Below are 21549 nucleotides of genomic sequence, written 5' to 3'. Positions count from 1 at the left end.
GGGTGTGACATTCCAACTCTTGTTGATGCTTATAATCGCTTGAATCGACTTGTCATCACTCTTCCTCAATCTCAGAATGACACGTAGTCCTCAGCTCTTGTTGCTAGTGGACGTGGCCATGGATTATCCAATGTTCTTCGAGGATGTGGTCGTGGACGAGTTGGTGGAGGACGTGGTAGACTTCAGTGTACATATTGTGGAAAACAGGGCCATTTGGAGGATAGATGTTGGGACAAACATGGTCGTCCTACAACTTCTCAATTACCATCTGCTAAAGCTAATGCTAAAGCAGTTGCTCAAGTTGCTACTTCTAACTCAGATTTGGTTCCTTCCTCCTCCACTGACACCATTACTCTCAGTCTCAGTCGTGTTGAATATGATCAGCTTCTTGCTCAGCAATCAGTAAATGCATCGACTTCTACTGTAACGTCTGACGTGACATGTTCAGCAGGGACTATAATGTCTTATAAATGTAAGTTATGGCTTATCGATTCAGGCGCATCTAGACACTTTTGTGGGCAGTCCAATCTCTTTTCTACGTTACGTCCTATGTCTTCGCCTCGCATGGTTTCACTTGCAGATGGACGAATGACTCCTATTGAAGGGCAAGGAGATGTGTCTCTCACACCCAACTTACAAATTTAGGATGTTCTTTATGCTCCACAATTTCCAAAGAATCTTTTGTCGGTAAGTCGTCTTACTAAAGAGCTTCAGTGTCGTGTAATATTTGACCCTGGTTCTTGTGTGTTTCAGGATTTATTGACGGAGAGGACGATTGGTGGGCAGACTTTACTACCCTCTCACAGCCAGTTGGAGTAGCACACTCTAGTGTTGAGTCAAGTTCTGATCATTTTCAGTGGCATCTAGAGTCATTCCACATATCTCTCCAGGGGCGTCCTTTCAGTGTGAAGCGTGTCAATTGGGGAAACATCATCGAACCTCTTTTCCTTTGAGTCAAAGTAAGTCTAGTCCAGTGTTGTGAAAAGCGTTGAGGCGTAGCGAGGCGCTCCACCAAAATCTGAGTCGAGGCGTAAGCCTCGAGGCGCAAAGCGTAAGCCTCAAAAAAATTTATTAAAACTTAAAAAAACTATAAAAATTATCTAAAATTATAAATAAATAAGAAATGCTTTATTGATGAAGCAACAACCAATAAAAAATAAAAAATCTCAAATAAATACGGAAAAATATGATATTTAACATGTAAAAGTAGCATTAATGCAACAACTTATCTATGTAAGTATCTAAGAAATAAAATATGAGCATTCATTCAATAAAAAATTAGCATTAACAACCAAATGCATATTAGCACTAACAACATCATGTCATAATTAGAAAACGCATATTAACATTAACAACCAAATGTTAATATATTTATCAAAAACTCTTTAAAATGCGAGTGTTAACATTCATAATTACAACTCAAAGACCCAAAAAACATATAAATGGTCATAGCTCTATGATATGAATTAGGGTCTAGGATATTCTTGTGTCTCGTCATCATCAATATCTAAGTCTTCAATGTCATAATCTGAGGAATCCATATAAATAGGTTCTCCTTCATCTTCATTCTCTGACTCTTCATCATCTGCACTTTCTTCCTCCACGTCCTCGGTAACTTCTTTTGCTTTTCTTTTTCCTTCAATAAAAAATCATGTATTAAATATTTATGTTATGTAATTAAAAAAATACATTTATATTTATAGCAAAGTAAAAGGAATATAGTTTTACCTCGATCTCTTGAAGACCTGGCTTGCCTAAAACCACTTTGTGAATCACGAGGTGAAGTAACTTTTTCAATAGACACATGCTCAATGGCATTTATGTCGAAGTTCAGATCCAACCATGAATCCTCCAACCAATTGGGGTCACTAGGCAACATTGGATCATCTTTCTCCACAATCCACTCATCGTCTGAGTCTATACGATCTAGACATATGTTAGAATCCCCTCTGGTACCTGTATTGAGAAAAGAGAGAGAGAAAGAGAACAGAAGAAGAAGAAAAGAGGGTTGCGGCTGTCACGATTTCAACTAATGAAATCATGACCTAAACTTTGTATTAATATATTTAAAAGAACAATGGATTCGGGTCTGGTGCAATGTCCAGACCCGAAAGAGATAAGATAAACTTGTACATGAACCTCCTTAAACCTGTACATACAATGGACCCGAGTCGGGTCCTAATATCCCAGAATACACTTTTTCACCCCCCCCCCTCAAGTTGATCATGGTTTTGGACCATGAACAACTTGCCTTTAAGAATCCAAAAACGATCCTTTGTCAAGCCTTTTGTAAATATGTCTGCAACTTGTCTTTTAGTATTGACAAACTCAGGCTCGATCTCTTTTTCTTTACAAAGTGTTGGTCGATCTCAATATGCTTAGCACGGTTGTGATTTACTGGATCGAATGACATGTTGAGAGCACTTTGATTGTCACATAGTAAGATAGAGTGTGAGATCTTTTCTCCCAGTTCGGTTAGTAGATGCCTGATCCACGTGGCTTCGCCAGTAGCGGTAGTCATGGATCTATACTTGGCGTCAGTGCTTGACCTAGCGACAATCTTTTGTTTTCTACTACTCCAAGAGACTAAATTTCTTTCAATAAAGACACAATATCCTGTTGTAGATCTTTGTTCATCAGGATCCCCTGCCTAGTCTGCATCACAATATATAGTAAGTTCATGTTCTTCCTTGTCATACGATTGTGGTCAATAAATCAATCCATCCCCAATGGTCCCTTTCAGATATCTAAGAATCCTCTTAATTGCTTCCATATGTCCAGTACGTGGTGCATGCATAAACTGAGACACTTGATTGACCGAATAAACAATATCAGGACGAGTGAATGTCAGATACTGTAACATCCCTATTAGACTGCGATACCTGGTGGGATTCTCACACAGATCTCCATCATGAGTGTTAAGTCTTTTGTGAATCACACTTGAAGTCCCTAGAGGTTTGCAGTCTTTCATGCTTGCTGAAAACATCTACGGTGTACTTGTGTTGAGTGAGCATCAAACCATGAGCCTGATTGTCAACTTCTACACTAAGAAAATAGCGCAGGACACCAAGATCTTTCATTTTGAACCTCTGACCTAGTAAGTTTTTTACTTCTTTGATGTGAGCTTCAGAGTTTCCTGTGATGACAATATCATCAATATAAATTAACAATAGAGTGGTCACATTCTGGCTTCTAAAAATAAATAATAAGTGATCCAGTAGGGAACGTGAAAATCCATGTTTTTGAATCTCAAGCGAGAAGTTGTCAAACCAAGAACAAGATGTTTGTTTTAGACCATAGATAGCTTAGCTCTTTTTAGCCTACACACAAGAGTTTTACAATCTTGTTCTTGATATCCAGGGGGGTGTTCCATATAGACTTCCTCCTTCAAATCTCCATGCAGAAATGCATTTTTCACATTGAGCTGACTCAGCTTCCATCCATGTTCAACAGCCAAGGAAAAAATAATTCGAATTGTTCTCATTCTCACCACCGGACTGAAGGTCTCATCATAGTCTTGTCCTACTTCTTGGGTGAACCCTTTTGCCACCAGTCTTGCATTGTATCGTTCAATGGTTCCATATGGTTTATATTTTATTTTGTAGACCCATTTGCATCTGACAACATTTTTGTCAAGTGGTATGAGAACAACTTCCCAGGTTCCACATTCATGTAAGGCCTGCATTTCATCCTTCATGGCTTCTACCCATTTGGTAGAAGTGGTTGCCTGATAGTACATAATGGGTTCATCTTCCTTATTGAGGGCAGTTAAAAAGAGCTGAAAATCCAAAGAGAAGTTATTATAGCTGACCCACCTATCAATAGGATGTTGTATGCGATTTGATTTTCTAACCTCAAGAGCATCGGAGAGAGTAGGATCGACTGCTAAGGCATGATTTAGAGGGTTTGATGTTGTCGTTCCGTGTCTAGAATAGAAAATGCCCTTTTATCTGCCCGGTACTCACGATGGTACTTCTTCCTCATTCTGTGAAACTAATGTCCCAGTATTCTCAAATATTTCTTCTTGCTGCATACAATCTGGAGGACAGACTTCATTGGAACTAGCAAAAAGTTCTGAATTCAGCCAAGGATGGTAAACTTCAGTTGTGTTAGAGGACATATCCGTTGTGCCGGCTTTTTGATCAAAATTTTGCTCATCGAAGACAACATTCCTTGAGATTCTGATGCGCCTGTTGGTTGGATCATAACACCTATATCCTTTGTAGTCGTCTGCGTATCAAATAAATCTACACTTTTGAGCCTTGTCCTGAAACTTGTTTCTCAGGAACTGGTCAACGTGCACATAACAAACACATCCGAAGACACGCAAATCATGATAACTGGGGTGAGCTCCAAAAAGACAATAAGGAGACTTATTTTTCAGAACCATAGGCAGTTTATTTATCACATGTACGGCAGAATGGAAGACTTCTTTCCATAGATTAATGGGAAGGTTACTATCATAAAGCATACTCATGGCACTTTCAACGATATGCCTATGTTTTCGCTTAGCAATCCCATTTTGTTGAGGGGTGTGTGGACAGGACACCCTTCTTCCTATTCTGTTATTTTGAAGAAAAGAAATGAAGTCACTAGATGAGAACTCCCCACCTTCGTCACATTGAAAAAATTGAATGGACTCAGAGAATTGATTTCTAACTAAGGAAAGAAAATTTTGAAACAAAGAGAAAACTTCCGACTTATTTTTTATGAAATATATCTCGGTGTATCGATAATAGCTATCAACAAAGATTAGGTAGTATCTGCTCCCAGATCCAGAGATAACTGAGGCGGGCCCCCATATATCAGAACAAATTATTTCAAAAGGTTTTGAAGTTTTCTTATTAATGGAATGAAAAGGCAAAAGATGACTTTTGCATAAAAGACAACTGGAACACTTCTGACTTTTCTCATCCCCATTGAGATTTTCTTTTGGAATGAGATTATTAAAGACAAGTTTCTCAATAAAATGACTCCCACAATGACCTAATCGACTTTGTCATAAGAAAGGCTTATTACATTCAGAAATACTAAAAACATTTGCAGAAAAGAAGGAACACGACTCTAATGAAGGCTTTGAATCCAGATGAGCAGGGCGGACGGACTGACATGGAGCTTCTTCAAAGACATACATATTGCCTCGTCTCTTTCCTTTAGAGAATGTTTCCCTCGTGCGTAGGTCCTTGACCTGCACAGAGAAGGGAGTGAATTCAACTGAGGCATGATTATCATCAATAAGTTTGGAAACAGAGACAATATTTTTCTTGATGTTGGGAGCACGAAGGACATGAGAAAGTTCAAAAGTAAAATGTGATATGGGAATGACAGTTTTTTCAACATGAGAAACAGGATGGTGGGATCCATCGCCAGTGACAACCTTGCTTTTGCCAAAATAAGGAATAGGATTAGAAAGTTTACCTACATCACCTGTCACGTGAGTTGTTTCCCTTGAGTCGACAAACAAGGTGCCTTGATCATTCTGCTTCAACTTCAATTCTGACAAGGCGGATATTAGCAGATCTTTAATCTCTCCACTATCTCTGATATTGGTGGACTTTCTTTTGGTTTCTGTCTTTGGAGCCTTTCCTTTATTTTCTGGACCATGCAAACAATTCGCCTTGATATTCCTCCTTTTGTTACAAAGGAAGCAAGTGGGGATGGGTCTTTGTCCCTGTGCGTGAGTCTAACATATTTGGAGTAGGAAGCAAACCACGTCCTCCGTATCCACTTCGCCATTGCCCCCTCCCCCCCTCGTCCTCGACCATAAGTCACTCCTGTGGCAAAAACTTCTTGGGAATTTGTATGAACGTGAGTTTCTTCAGAAAAACCTTTTAGAGTCATTTCATAGTGAATTAATTTAACTCGTAACTCATCAAAGGTAGGAAGGGCAGGCAGACACAATAGTGAAGTGATGATCATATTGTAGTCAAATCCCAATCCACTCAAAGTTTGTTGTACCATATCACTGCCACTTACTGCACATCCTATAACTACAAGCTGGACTGTGATGGTTTTCATCTTGTTCAGATATTCCATGATGGTCATGGAATCTTTTCTCAACAACTGAAATTCCTTCTTGAGAAAAACCATCCTCGCCTGTGAAACCTGTGAGTACATCTGAACCAATCTCTCCCAGAGCTGTAGAGTTGTACAATTGTCAGGGATAGCAACAAGGACCTCTTGAGACAAGGTAGAAGTGATGTATGCACCTACTGATTGATCTTTTCTTTTCCAGTTGAGGTATTCTACATTCTTGACATACACAATTGAACTCGCCCCTTTATCATCTTTGTCTTCTCTCGTAACAAATTCTGGCGGAACTAGAGTGGTTTCATCCAGGTGACCTAAGAGACCTTGGCTCCTTATAAAAGGGATGATTTGTCTTTTCCAAATCAAGAAGTTTGAGGTATTCAACTTTTCAGAAACGAGTTGATTGAGAAAGCTTGAAGAAAGACTCAATTAAGAAGAATAAGAATCCATGGAGAGAGAAAATTTAACAAGAGTGTTCACAGAGTTTTCAGTCTCCCCCCCCCCTCTTTTTTTTTTTTTTGAAGCCTTAAAGCTGGAGGTCACAGACTGTCAGATTTAGAAGAGAATCAGAACTGAGCTTTCCCTTACACTCTTGCAAGATTTGAGATTAACGTGCTGAAAATCCTTTTTACAGGTTGAACTAAGTATTGATAGGCAAAAAAGAAGTTCCAACTATGAAAGCAACTTGGAAGAAAAGTGAGAATCAGAGAAAAAAGAAATATCACACAGCAGAGACAAACATCGAGAACTTGATATCCAGATCTGATGGTAGAGTTGCGTCAGATCTGGATACGCAAAGTAGATGCGAAGAGAAGATTGGGCAAAAAAGGGACAGATGAAATCGTGACCTAAACTTTGTATTAATACATTTAAAAGAACAATGCATTCGGGTCTGGTGCAATGTCCAAACCCGAAAGAGATAAGATAAACCTGTACATGAACCTCCTTAAACCTCTACATACAATGGACCCGGGCCGGGTCCTAATATCCCAGATACACTTTTTCAACATATAGGGTCTTTGGTAGCCCTCCTCATATTTCTCTCTCTTAATTTCATATTGTACATTACAAAAACAAATTTTTTCCAAAGTTCTCTTGTTCAAGTCTATTCCTTCATTTTGTATGTACCTATAATTTCAAATCATTGATAATCAATTATAAGATAATCAAACATATAAAAATTTATTTCAAAAATAAAATACAAAGTCACAAACCAATGAAAAAATACTCTAATTCCTCTCACAGCCCAATGCACTGCACACGTCAAACTTAGAATTCGAATTGCAAAATTCATCAACTCAGGATTTTCGTGCCCAAATGAACTCCATCAATCAGCTGCATTCAAATAAAACAATAAAAATTTGATAAAAACATTAAGAATGTCATAATTAACAAAAACATAAAAAAAATATTGACAAATAACAACATAATTGCAAACTTACTAGGACTTTTTAATTTTATTGTTGTAACAGTTGTCTCTCTACCAAACAACCCTTTTGCCTTTTTAAATGCATCGATTTGTGTTATAATTTTCAACCAAATATTTGCATCAGAAACAATTTTTCAACACAATCATAAAAATCACTCATCACTTCTCCATCCGGGTTGAAGTTGTCAGCATAATGAAAATGTGGATTTAAATAATAGGCAGCTGCATGCAAAGGCTTATGAAGTTGCAAGTCCCATCGTCTATCAATGATATCCCAAATAGGTTTATATTTTCTTTCAACCTTGTCAAGGTTTGAAACAATTTCTCCTTTTGCTCTATCCATTGCCTCATACAAAAATCCCATAACAAGTTCATCTGCATCAACTAATCGCAACACTTTCACGAAAGGCAGTGTAGCTTTAATTGCATATGATATGGCAGCCCAAAACTTATGATCATTAAGAACAATATAAGAAATGTTTTTAGCATCAGATTTCTTATAGTAATTAGATGATCTAAAATTTAAAGATAAGAACATCGACTTTAACTCTTTCTTATAACATCTAATACTATGGAGTGTGAGATATGTTATGGCAAAACGAGTAACGACTAGACGTAGAAGTTCTTTCTTCTTTGTAAACTTTCTCATTAAATTTAATACCCATGCATGACTATAAATGTATCTTGTAATTTTTTTTCCTTTTTCACTGTATCTTTAAACAATGATATATTTCCAATATCTTCTAACATAAGATCCAAGCAATACGCTGCACATGATGCCCAAAAACATGTTTTTTCTGTTAACATATTCTCAGTTGCCACATAATTTGGTGCATTATCTGTAATGAATTGCACCACATTACTTTCACCAACTACTTTAACAACTTCTTCAAGCAACTTACACAAATTTTCACCAGTTTTTTCCATGTCGCTGATGTCAACGAACTTCAAAAATACCGTCCCAGATGAGATGTTCACAAGAAAATTAATTTTCTTCCTTTTCTATCTTTCCAACCATATGCCATAATGCTGCAACCAATTTTTAGTCATTACTTTTTGAACTCTTTTAAAATTTCGTAAGTACAATCAACCTCGTCCTTCAAAATCCACGTTATGATCTCGTGATAAGAAAGTGGTTTGAACTCCCACCTATAATTTGCAATAGCTTCTACTATTGCACCAAAATATGGATTGTTGCAAAGATTAAATGATAAAGCATTTGCATAAAAAAATCTACTAATGACACGACATACATTTTTTCTTTCATCCTTTTTTAAAACAGTGTTTATTGTGGTTTGTCGTACTTCTTTGTTCACAAATAGATCCATAGGACCACCTATGTTTGTTTTTGCATCACTACATGATCCACTGGTTTCTTTATTCATATTATCGTCGGTTGATGATCCAAAATAAACACTTCTCCCGATATCCAACTTGTTTTGTTTTTCTTCGATATTCAACTTGTTTTGTTTTTCTTCTTGTTTCTTTTGCTTTTGATCCTTTAGATGATTCTGAAAAAATCTTTTCACATCAGGTGAAACAGCTTCACACATGCTTACACCATTTTTATGTCAGCTAAGTGATGCTTTAACCTATAAATGCCTCATGTAGTCTGTTTATGACAGTAATTGCAAATTACATTAGGATCTTTAGTGGGATTTGGAACTTTAACTCCATGATCCCATCCTACATATATATTAACACAAAAAAATAGATTCATATTCAATAAGAATCAATATATATAAATTGAAAACTAATGGAAACACAAACACATGAAGTCAGTGAGAACTAGAAAATTATTAGTTTAAATTTTTTTTATTTAGGAACCTATTTGAATTACTTGCCACTAAAAGGAGAATATAGAAAAACTAACAATGTATTCAATGTGAATGATAATAGATCATGGGCAAAGCTAAGTAAATGGGAAAACATTCAATGTGAATGATAACAGATCATGGGCTGACTTGCAAAGATTCAATGTGAATGTTAACAGATCATGGGCAAAGCTAAGTAAACCCTACCAGATTACACATGTAGTAAGCATTGAAGTTGCAACTCTGACATCAATGAATGTGAATACATAAGGTCAATTCAAATATAAACAAATTTTATGAAATAAAAGACATAGTTACAATGCAAAGATTCAAAGTTTTTGCCCTTGCAGTAAGGGGGTCTGGGGTCTCCCCTCGGCGCGGGTCCCGCTGCGCGGTCAGCGGGCGGGGGTCATAGGAGGGCAGCGGCCCTCAGAAGAATTTGGGGGGGGGGGCTGTCGGCGTTGTGTTAGGACGTTGCAAGTTCGAACCCCAAATGGCTTCATTAATTTATAGAATGATCAGGTCATACTTATAAGATCCATTACAACAGTTAAAAACAGAATAAGATAAAAAAAGACCATGACCATATGCAACAGTCAGTAAATACATTACAAAAGACAGACAAACTTTCTTGAAAGAATGTAATTACAATAAAAATAAAAAGAATAATACCTATGATAAGAAAAAAATGGCTAAAATACCTCTATAAGACTGCAATATGTAAAATAAATACAATTTAATTCGTAAAGAAATCTACAAGCTAGCATTTTGAGAAAGTGTACATTGTACAATAAAGAGATAATACCTTGTGTGAGAGATGAGAGGGAGGCAGGGCAGGGGTCGTGCCCCTGCCTGCTGGAGAGATTGAAGAGAAGGAGGCAGGGGGTCGGGGTTACCTGGGGTCTAGCAAAGGCTGCCGGCGTCGCGGAGAGGAGCTGCGAGAGACGAGAGAGCGAGGGAGAGACTGTGAGAGAGAGGGAGAGAGAGGTTGTGAGAGAGAGGGAGAGATAGAGACGAGAGAAAGGGGCGATAGATAAATTAGGGCCCCTGACCCTCATTAGGGTCGGGGGTAACGTTTTTATTTTGGTCAAATGAGGGCTTTGACCCTCATTTGACCAGCAACATCAAGTGTGTGTTCCTCACCCTGAGGCGTGCCTCGCCTCGAGGCGTACACCTCAGAGCGTATGAGGCGTAAGCCTCGATGGTTTTATGTTTTATGCCTGCGCCTCAAGGCACAAAGGCCCTCGCGAGACACGCTTTTTGCGCCTTGAGGCACGTTTTTAATAACACTGGTCTAGTCAAAGTCTGTTTGATCTTATTCATGTCAATGTGTGGGGACCTTGTCGTGTTTTCAGTCGGTCCCAGTGCAAGTACTACCTTGTTATTGTTGATGATTATTCCAAATTGTCTTGGGTTTTTTTAATAAAAGAGAGATCTGAAGTTCCATGTATTATCAAATATTTCATTCTTGAAATAAAAACGCAGTTCAGTTCCTTGGTTAAAATTGTTCGCGCTGAGAATGCTCTTGAATTCAAAACTATCCCCTTAATGCAATTCTATCGGGATAATGGTATTCAGCCTCAGTTTACATGTGCCTATACTTCTCAACAAAATGGGGTTGTTGAGAGAAAACATAGGCATCTACTTAACGTTGTCAGATCTCTTATGCTTCACATGCCATCATCTTTTTGGGGGAATGTGATTCTTACAATGCCTTCTGCTACTCTTGGAGATCAAATACCTATTCAACTACTTTATCCTAAGTGTCCCTTGTTTAGAGTTACTCACAGTTTTTTGATGTGTTTGCTTTGTTCATAAACTTGGACCTAATCAAAATAAGCTATCTGCAGAAGCCACCAAATGTGTTTTTATTGGTTATCCAAAAAACCAAAAGGGCTACTAATGTTATGATCACATTACCAGAAAAGAGTATGTCAGTGTGGACGTTACCCGCTTTGAGTCTGTTTCTTACTTTTCTAGTAGTGAGTCTCATCTACAAAATGTTGCAACCGATTCCTTTCCACTTCCCATTCCTCCTATTCCTCTGGAATCAGTCCCTAAGTCACAACCTACACCTAATTCATCTTGATTCCACGAACCTCCATTAGTGTACTCTCGGCATCATGCTTCTTCTTGTGGCTCTACATCTTCTCTTCCTCTAGAGGTAAGTATTCCTGACACTTTTGATCATCCTACTAGTAGTTCTGATAATGTTGCAGATAATCCAGAGGTCACAGATGATATGCCAATTGCATTGCGAAAAGGAAAACGACAATGTACCTTACATCCTATTTCCAAAGTTGTGTCAACTGATCAACTTGGTCGTAGCTTGCAAAGCTTCATTTATGCATTATTTGCTATATATGTTCCCCTCAATCATCAACAGGCTCTATTGGATTCTAAATGGAGACAAGCTATGCAGGAGGAAATGGATGCCCCGATTCTGCATGGCACTTGGGAGCTTATAGATCCCCTCTTTCAGATGTGGACATTGTGGGATGTAAATGGGTGTACACTATCAAATATCAGTCGGATCAGTCGGATGGCACAGTGGAGCGATACAAAGCGCGGCTGGTTGCTAAGGGTTATATATAGACATATGGAGTGGACTTCTTTGAGACATTCTCTCCTATCGCTAGACTGGGCACTATCAGGTTAGTTATTACTGTAGCAGTTCATTATGGGTGGAGCATGACACAGCTTGATGTTAAAAATGCATTTTTGTATAGAGACTTGTCTGAACTTGTGTACATGCAACAACCTCCTGGTTTTGAGCGGCAGGGGAAGTGTCATAAGGTGTGCAAGTTAAAGAAGGCGATCTATGGCTTAAACAGAGTCCACGTGCATGGTTTCAAAAATTGTTTGAAGTGATGTCTGCTTTTGGTTTCCAGAGATCACATGTGGATCACTCTTTATAAAGCAAGGTGAAAAAGGGGTGGTTGTTATGGTTGTGTATATTGATGATATTATTTTGACAGGTGATAATGAGCAGAAAATTCATAATACTAAGGCATACTTACATAAACAATTTGTTATTGTTACCAAAGATCTTGGTCCTCTTAGGTATTTCTTAGGAATTGAAGTGGCAAGAAATAAAGAAGGCATTGTGTTATCCTAAAAAAAATATGTTCTTGACTTACTACAGGAGACTGGGATGCTTGGGGGCAACCAGCTACTATTCCCATGAATCCCAGAGTTCACCTTTGTGATGAACAATCTGAACAGGTAGACAACAAATCATATCGATCTTTGGTTGGAAAGCTTCTTTATGTTACTGTGACCAGACCTGATATATCTCTTGCAGTGAGTAAGCGGAGTCAATTTATGGATAAACCGAGAAAAATTCACTGGGATGCTGCTATGATAGGTTCTCAGATACTTAAAGTCATCTCCAGGAAATGGTTTATTGTTTACAATGAGGGCCTCTCTTGATGTTTTGGCTTATACAGATGCTGACTATGCAGGGTCTATAGATGACAGGAAGTCTACCACAGGATTTTGCCTTTGTTGGGGAAAACTTAATTTCGTGGAGAAGTAAGAAGCAAGCAGTAGTAGCAAGGTCTAGCGCTGAATCAGAATACAGGGCTATGGATCAAACTGCCGCAAAAATGATTTGGATGAAGTTTGTGTTGACTTGCCAGGATGTACAAGTTTCTCTACCTATGAAGATGATGTGTGACAATAAGGCTGCCACATATATTGCTAATAACCCTGCATTCCATGAGAGGACTAAGCACATTGAGGTTGATTGTCATTACATTCGGGATATGGTGCAGACTGGAAACATATCCACTATTCATGTATCCTCGGAAGATCAAGTTGTTGATGTGTGAACATGATTGATATCTAAGCTCCAGTTTGAAGGGGAGTGTTAGAGAAAATAAATAGGTGTGAGGGGGTTTTCTAGAAATTAGAAAAGTTGGAAGATTTCTTTTTCTTATTTTATTATTTTAAGGGCCTTCTATGTAATCATCCACTTATTGTCCCTACTGAGCGACGCGCTGTACTCTATAGGCCCGGAAGCAGTGATAAATGGGCAAGGGTTGCTAGGTCGTCGCCCGGAAGCGACGCATCACACCGGCGCCCGGGTGTGGTGTCAAATAGGCAAGGGTTCCCTCACTTTGTTGGACGGGTGGGGGTAAAGAAGACAGTTCAAGACTATAAAATTAGGTTAGCCACTTGGAACATAGGGTCTTTAATTGGTAAGTTGGTAGAGTTAGTAGATGTTATGTGTAGGAGAAAGATTGATATTTTATGTCTACAAGAGACCAAATGGGTAGGTGAGAAAGCAAAAGTGATAGAACCTTGGGGATATAAGATTTGGTATATAGGAATAAATAAGAATAGGAATGGAGTAGGGATTGTTATGAGTCGTGAGTTTATAGATAATGTAGTTGAGGTCCGTAGGAAGGGTGATAGGATTTTACTTATTAAATTAGTATTAGGTATGGATATTATTAATATTATTAGTGTCTATGCACCTAAGTAGGTTTAGATGATTCCATTAAGCGTCAATTTTGGGAAGATTTAGATGGAGTAGTACAAGGGATATCTTATGGAGAAAGGCTTTTCATCGGCGGTGACCTTAATGAGCATGTAGGCATTAGTAGGGATGGATTTGAGAGTATCCATGGAGGCCATGGTATAGGAGAAAGAAACGAAAGTGAAGAAAGGATTTTAGATTTTGGTTTGTCCTATGATAAGATCTTAGCAAACACTTGGTTTAGGAAGAGGGAGTCTCACCTAGTAACATTTAAAAGTGGGGTTAATACGAGTCAGATAGATTTTTTCCTACTTAGAAAGAGAGATAGGGGTTGTTGCATCGATTGTAAGGTTATACCTGAAGAAAGTGTAGCTACACAACATAGAGTCTTAATTTTAGATCTTAGAATTAGACAATGCCGCAAAAGGGATAGACATAGGATAGATCCTAGAATTAAGTGGTGGGCACTGAAAGGAGCTAAACAAAGAATGTTTGTAGAGCAGGTAGTTAAGGAAGCTGATTGGTGTCTCAAGGAGGATTCAGAATCAATGTGGAATAAGATAGCGATTGGCATGAGAAAGGTGGCTAAGGAGGTATTGAGTGAGTCTAAAGGCGGTGCACCGCTAGGTAAGGATACATCATGGTGGAACGAGGATGTCAAATTAGCTATTAAGGTTAAAAGAGAATGTTATAGAAATCTAAGAGTCGTGATAATGAGAAGTTGGAGAAGTATATGATAGCAAAGAAGGAAGCTAAAAAAGTAGTTTGGAACGTGAGGGATAAGGTATATAAGGAGGTTTATGACAAGTTGGATACCAAAGAGGGCGAGAAGGATATTTATAGGCTTGCAAAGATGAGAGATAGGAAATTGAGGGATCTGGGTATGGTTAGATGTATCAAAGATGAAACGCAAAGGGTTTTAGTCAAAGATGAGAAAATTAAGGAGAGATAGAAAGATTATTTTGATAAGCTATTTAATGAAAGTCATGCTCAGGATCTTGGAGACTTCTTAATTCCTTTTCATGAGATGAAACGTGACTTCATGCGCAAGATTCAAAAGAAAGAAATTGCAGAGGCTTTGAAGAAAATGAAATCAAGTAGGGCAGTTGGCCCATATGGTATACCTATCAAGGCTTGAAAATGTTTGGGAGAGAAAAGTTTAGAATGGTTGACAAATCTTTTTAACAAGATTTGACAGACAAATAAGATGCCTAATGAGTGGAGGAAGAGTACTTTGGTGCCTCTATATAAGAATAAGGGTGATATACAAGATTGCACAAACTGTCGTGGTAAAAAACTCATGAGTCATACTATGAAACTTTGGGAGAGAGTGATTGAGTCTAGGTTGAGGAAGGTTGTCATGATATCGGAGAATCAATTTGGTTTTATACCTAGAAGATCAACTATGGAAGCCATACATCTTCTTAGACAACTTATTGAGAGAAATAGAGAGAGGAACAAAGATTTGCATATGGTTTTTATTGATTTGGAGAAGCCATACGATAGAGTACCTAGGGACGTTCTCTAGTGGACAATGATGAAGAAAGGTGTTTCTCTCAAGTACATTAGTATAGTTAAAGATATGTATGAAGGAGTAGTAACCAATGTCCTCACTTGTAGAGGGGTGACAATCAATTTTCCTATAACAGTTGGGTTACATCAAGGATCTGATTTAAGCCCTTTCCTATTTGCTATAGTAATGGATGAGCTTACGAGATCAATTCAAGAAAATGTGTCCTGGTGTATGTTGTTTGCTGATGATATTGTTTTGATTGATGAGTCTAGAGTTGGGGTTAATGCTAAGTTAGAATTATGGAGACAGTATTGGAAGCAAGAGGTTTTAAGTTGAGTAAGAGTAAGACAGAATACATGGAATGGCGATTTAGTAAGCAACGAAGTAGTGATGGGAGTGTAGTAAAGTTTGGTGAGCAAGAAATATCGGTGGATGATTGTTTCAAATATTTGGGATCTATCATTCAAAAGTATGGAGAAATTGATGGAGATGTAAATCATAGGATAAAGGTTGGGTGGATGAAATGGAAAAGTGCAACTGGAGTGTTGTGCGATCGTAGAATGTCATTGCGGTTGAAGGAAAAGTTTTATAGGACGACTATTAGGCCCGCTTTACTATATGGTATGGAATGTTGGGCTGCCAAGAGACATCATATTCAAAAAATGAGTGTAGTTTAGATGCGTAGGCTGAGATGGATGTGTGGAAACACAATAAAACGTAAGAAGGTAGGCGTTGCACCCATTGAAAATAAGATGAGAGAGAATCGTTTACGGTGGTTTGGACATATTCGGCGAAGGCCTAATGATGCTCCAGTTAGAAGGATGGAGAAATGGGAAAATATATTAGTTAAAAGAGGTCGGGGTAGGCCTAGGAAGACATGGATGGAGGTGATAGGAAAGGATATGAATGCTTTGAACCTCACCAAGGACATGGCACTGGATAGAAATGATTGGAGGAGAAGGATTCATGTGGAAGACCCAGAATGATTTTCTTTTTTGGTTCATATCGCCGACCCCAATTGTTTTGGGATGAAGGCGTAGTTGTTGTTGTTGTTGTTGTTGTATTTTAAGGGCCTTCTATGTAATTATCCACTTATTGTCCCTAATCTCTATTTAAGAGAGATTAGGGTTAACGTAATTATGACTTTTTCTTTTCACCTCTTCAACAATTTATATATATAATGTTATAAACAGTTTTGTAATAGGTAATGCCTTCTAGGGGCATTTTCGTTTTTTCCTTTTATTGTAATATGTACTGTCCACTAGGGACAGATTTGTATTTTAAATTTCTTTATACTCTTTTGTCTTTTTATCATTGTAAAGGGGCTATAGTCATTGGGAGCCCCAAAGGTCATATTTTATGACCGTTGGGAGGTCCCAATGACTCTATTGGGAGCGCCCTTCTCTCTTGTAGCCTATTTAAAGGGGACTTCTTGTCCTTATTTTTTAGTGTTTTTATTAAGCATTTTGTTCTTGATAATATTAATACTTTTTATGTTTTTGTGTTCCTCTTTTTGACTCTTTGAAGTCTTTTGTACGCACTTTGTGCTTGTGTAGTGCCTTAGTGCTTTTGTATTGTCCCTTGTTGGACTTGTAACAGTGCTTATGCACTTTGTATTTGTATTTTTGCATGCTTCATTACAACAAACACACAAAAAGTGCACAACTATGCTATACTTTACAAAATGTCTAAATATGAAGACACAGATTGCCAATCACAAATTAAAACCTAAAACATGTCAAAGATATATGCTTAACTAACAACTGATAATCAACAAATATGCATTCATCAAACATTTTTTATCCCACTTGTTGATCAGACCATAAAACGGAAAAAATGGGTAAGGTGACGTTCAAACCCCATTTCACCCATATCCAAAAGAACCAGTCTCCTACCCGGCCAACACAATTACAGGGACTGGTAGACGTATCTATGTTTCTTAACTTTTCTAAATCTTTTAGCAAGGAGAAGAAAGACCTCTAGGCATTGACTAGGCTTTTATAGGTATGTGCCTAGTGCTTTGGACTTGAGAATGAGAATTATATGCCCATAAATTTGGCAGAATTAAAGGAGCAATGGGGTGAAAGAAAATTGCAAGTACACATGCATTCACATCAATGGAAACTGAAAGTCCAAAGTTTGTTTAAGTTATTAAAACAACCATAATAGTAGATAAAAAATGATAAAATGCGAGACACAAGATTAAGCAGGGCATAACAACAACCATCAGATGAGGTATCACTAAGGCCATTTTTGTGTGTGGGAAAAGAATGGGAAAATTCTTTACGAAATGGACAAAAGAGAATCTTCATATGCCAAACAAGATTTTCATATTTTTGTATGATTTCACCAGCAATACAAGTGAACAAGTTTATCCACCTAAGAAGATGGAGAAATAGTTTTCCCATGCTTTTCATATGATATGAATATTCAAATCCCTAAGAAAAATGTTACCACTTTTAAGTGTGGCATAAATGCATGAAAGGTATAGAAAATGTATCTTTCTTAAATTCTTGTGAAGTGCACCTTTTGAGTACTTTGGTTGAACATGGCTCAGGATTATAGCACCATTAAAGAAGGGAACATACAACATTGTAGCACAAATACCTGGGCAGTCAAAAACAAGGTAGTCATCATCCAAATAGTGCTCTAGTTCTTCTTCCAACCAATCATCTAGACTGTCTTCCAAGTGCCTGAATATGTGCTAAGGAATAACTACCAGCCATGAGAGAGAGAGAGCATTATCATTCTAAACTGCAATACCATATGGTGGTACACGACTGTGCATGCAAAAATCTATTCGTCAAAAGCTATATCCAACCATTCATGTGTTGACAAATAGTAGCAAGTCCTTTCTTTGAAGACAAACTGGTTTTCCCATTATCTTCGGCCATACAGTATAAAATCAATCACAAATGCAAAGCAAAAAAGTAATGAACTTAATCTCCTATTCATTTCAATCATTACATCCTTGTGTTGAAATAAATCATTCAAAATCCCCAGCTTTTGTAATCTCAAGTAAAACAGTTTCGGTAATAGGGTAGACTACATGAACCCTTGAACAGAAGCATATTAGAAAAACACGAAGACATCATTAACCAGTTTACTGATCAAACAAAAGGGAAAAAACTCATAGACGATAGGAAAAGGAAAAATAATATGGTTTGCGAGGATACTCCATGCAGTATATAAGAGCTCCATTCGGACCCAACCCCATCTCCTCCATAACATCTTCCAAGGTAATAAGTTCTCTGATATCTGAAAGCAAAACCCATTAAGCATGCACCAACAACAAACCATATAACCATTCCAATTCACCACCACCAACAACAAGCTTGAACCATCAAAGCAGAAAGCAAAAGGGCATTGTAGAAGCACCCACCTATAGCAACAGGGTAATTGAAATTTTCAGCCGCAGGATCAAGGTTCACAACGTGAACTGAACGGCCGATGGTTTCGCAATGCTGATGCAAACTGGCACAGTATGTTGACTGGTCGAAAAACAGAAATTGGAAAGAAAAAATCAGGAAAAAAAAAACAAAACTGTAAAGGAAAAGGGCAACCAAACTTGCATGTAAGCATTTTGCTGCATAACACAACTCGTTGAGAACGGTCACCGCCATCAATCCGCATGGAATAATAACATGGAAGAAAGAAAACACGAAGAAAACCCATCCAATCGCAGGAACTCCGTTACCTTGCCGCTTCCGGCGGGGCCGATCACAAGTTGGGCGTAACCCATGTTGGAATCAGCAACGACGATTCACGAACGCGAAGAAACAAAGGGATCTCCGGACGGCGACGATGGCGTACGCGGAACACCAAACGACGATTTCGAGCAGGATGCTGAGGAATGGATAATTGTCCATACAATCAACTCAGCCGAAACCGCAGCAAGCATGGACAAAGAAACAGCATCGCAGAAAAAAAAGAAAAAAAAAAAAAGAGAAGATCGAACGATAATGGACTGAATTCCAGGTGGAACAAAAACAAAACTAGATAAACCATACAAATACGCAAACACACAAAACCCTATATGGGGGCGAATTTGGGGGATAGATGAAAAAGGAAAAGGTGGAGAAGAAAAGAGAGGCCTTGAACCTCACCTTTGCGTCACTGAGGCATTCCCTTGTGTGTGTAACGTAGAAGTGCAAGTGAATCGGGTTTCGTAAGATATTTGATCCGAATCCGATACATTCAAATGGGTTAGAGCTCCAACCCGGTTTTGAATCCATAACAAATGTGGTCGGTCTATACTAAATCATAAACATGCTAAATAATATAAAAATCTCGTAATTACGAAGAGTAAAAATATTGAAAACGTGAACGAAAACTGAAACATCACGGATAACTCTTAAAACATTGACAAAACGTAAAAGAGATTTGAAATCTAAGGCAAGGTTGTTATCCAAAGATACTATTCAGACTTTTTAGAAAACCAAAATACACAAAAAGAAAAAAAAAATGAGTATGATCAAAATACATAAAAAGGAAAATAATAAAGGAACTTACTTCGGCCAGTTTTCTTCTTTCAACAAATGTGTTGGCCAGGTTTCTCTTCTCGCTTTTTTCTCTCTTTTTTCTCTCTCTTCTCTCTCCCTTCACCAAAAAGTAAAATTTGTGATTAACTAAGGATAATACACCCTCTTCTATATAGGGGGTTAGGTTTCTTATTGGAACACAACCACCTCTCTTCTAAAGTATTCCTCTAAGAACACCTATCTCTTTTGGACATATACTTTCTAATAGGACTCTATCTAATTTTTCTAGAAAATTTACTAATTAAGTCTCTTACCTAATCAACCAAGTTTTCCTCTAACCTTTTCTAGATGTTTTAAAACTCTCTCGCACCTCTATCCTATGTGGCCTCCACTCTCTTTTAGAGATATTCTTAAGGGACGTGCACCCTTCTTTCAATAGAAGGCCCTACACACTGGATACAAATATTTATTTTAATCTTGATTAATTAAATTATTAAATAAGTTTTATAATGTTTTCTAAAAAATATTTATTTATTATAATGAATAATAGAATCCTACATGAACTATGGATTGTATCCAAAAGGATTCATGATCTAATGTGATACCTAACTAAATTTAATTAATTAAATATTAATTATTAATTAAATTAACATACAAGATTGGTATTAAATTAATTTAAATTTATTTTTTTAAGTATCTAAAAATGTTAAGCATTAGACAACCGTAGTCAACGGGATTTTTCATGTACACGACAGTGACTATGTCATTGTAACTCTTTAGGATTTCAGTTTTATAGTTATTTTTATTGTATGCTCATTAAAAAAACTTGTGACAATGCTAGATATCATTAAACCTTTTATCGAAAGTAATCTTTTTATAATTTGAGTTTGTTGTTAGCCCCTGAAATTGTTCACAAGAATTAAGTTATTCGTTATGCAACTCATCATACAAATAAGATGCCTCAACTTCAATGTTTTTCATTTGTACTTGATTATAAGAGAATCTATTGAATAATAACTTATTCAACCACATCTCATAAGTGCAATAACATAAAATAATTATATTGTCCAATAAATATTCAAATAACTTATATAACATACCAAATGTTCAACTTCTCAAATATCATTTGTGCATCGCTTTTGCCCACCATTATTTGTCTTATGTCATCGATGTCTTCATCATATTCCGTCGATATAGTATAATCATGATATCACCTTCTTCAATGTCAATGCGATCATTGTTACCACTAATTGACAGTTTAATTGCATAAATTAAATCAAAATTTATCATATCTATTGCTTCTATGCATTCAACATTCGTGCATTTTCAATATTCAAGATTAAGCATAAAAATTATACATTCATCATTGCACCTATATCTGAAGTATAAATTACATAGTCCAATAACTTATACTTAGCTTTGTCATGTACCCGAGAAGGCTAGATGACATCCAAATTACTGCAATTAATATTATTATTGGTTTACCCACGTGGTTTCATATCCTCTAAAGTGATATTTTAACCATGTACAAGATCAATTATTTGTTATTCATTATTTGCACATCGAATATCTATATTTATAATCATTTCATACAACTAAATGCCCTTTGCGTGCTTATGCTCAATATTTGGGACGTCAATATCATAAATTATTTTGAACAATTGAATGATCTTCAAAGGACAAAACTTGATAGATGGTGTTTAAGATAGAGGCACATTTTTCACATGATTTTCATCATTCGATTCATCAACCTCTTTTTGCTTAACTTCACAAGCAACAACTTCTTTATATTTGCGAGC

The 21549-nt window shown here is 37.2% G+C and overlaps 1 protein-coding gene across 2 annotated transcripts in view; it reads right to left on the bottom strand.

The window, feature by feature from the left end:
- Positions 1-19390, bottom strand: part of LOC149812015 (P-loop containing nucleoside triphosphate hydrolases superfamily protein) — a 45470-nt gene extending 26080 nt beyond the window's left edge. The window contains exons 1-5 of one of the 2 annotated variants that reach the window (XM_089993920.1): positions 19376-19390; positions 18967-19115; positions 18652-18760; positions 18446-18527; positions 17877-17962 (exon numbers count right to left, since the gene is read on the bottom strand). In XM_089993920.1, the coding sequence (XP_089850046.1) occupies positions 17877-17962; positions 18446-18527; positions 18652-18760; positions 18967-19011 (322 nt within the window). In that variant the 5' untranslated portion in view covers positions 19012-19115; positions 19376-19390. Of the gene's footprint in view, positions 1-17876; positions 17963-18445; positions 18528-18651; positions 18761-18966 lie in introns of both variants that reach the window. The other variant, XM_089993919.1, reaches the window with a different exon arrangement.
- Between the last annotated feature and the right edge of the window lie 2159 nt (positions 19391-21549).

The sequence above is a fragment of the Nuphar pumila genome, chromosome 17 (genome assembly GCF_984573655.1).
Source record: "Nuphar pumila chromosome 17, dmNupPumi1.hap1.1, whole genome shotgun sequence".
NCBI classification, from domain to species: domain Eukaryota; kingdom Viridiplantae; phylum Streptophyta; class Magnoliopsida; order Nymphaeales; family Nymphaeaceae; genus Nuphar; species Nuphar pumila.
Note: the sequence above shows the minus strand (reverse complement) of the source record. Positions and strands in the feature narration are given on the sequence as shown.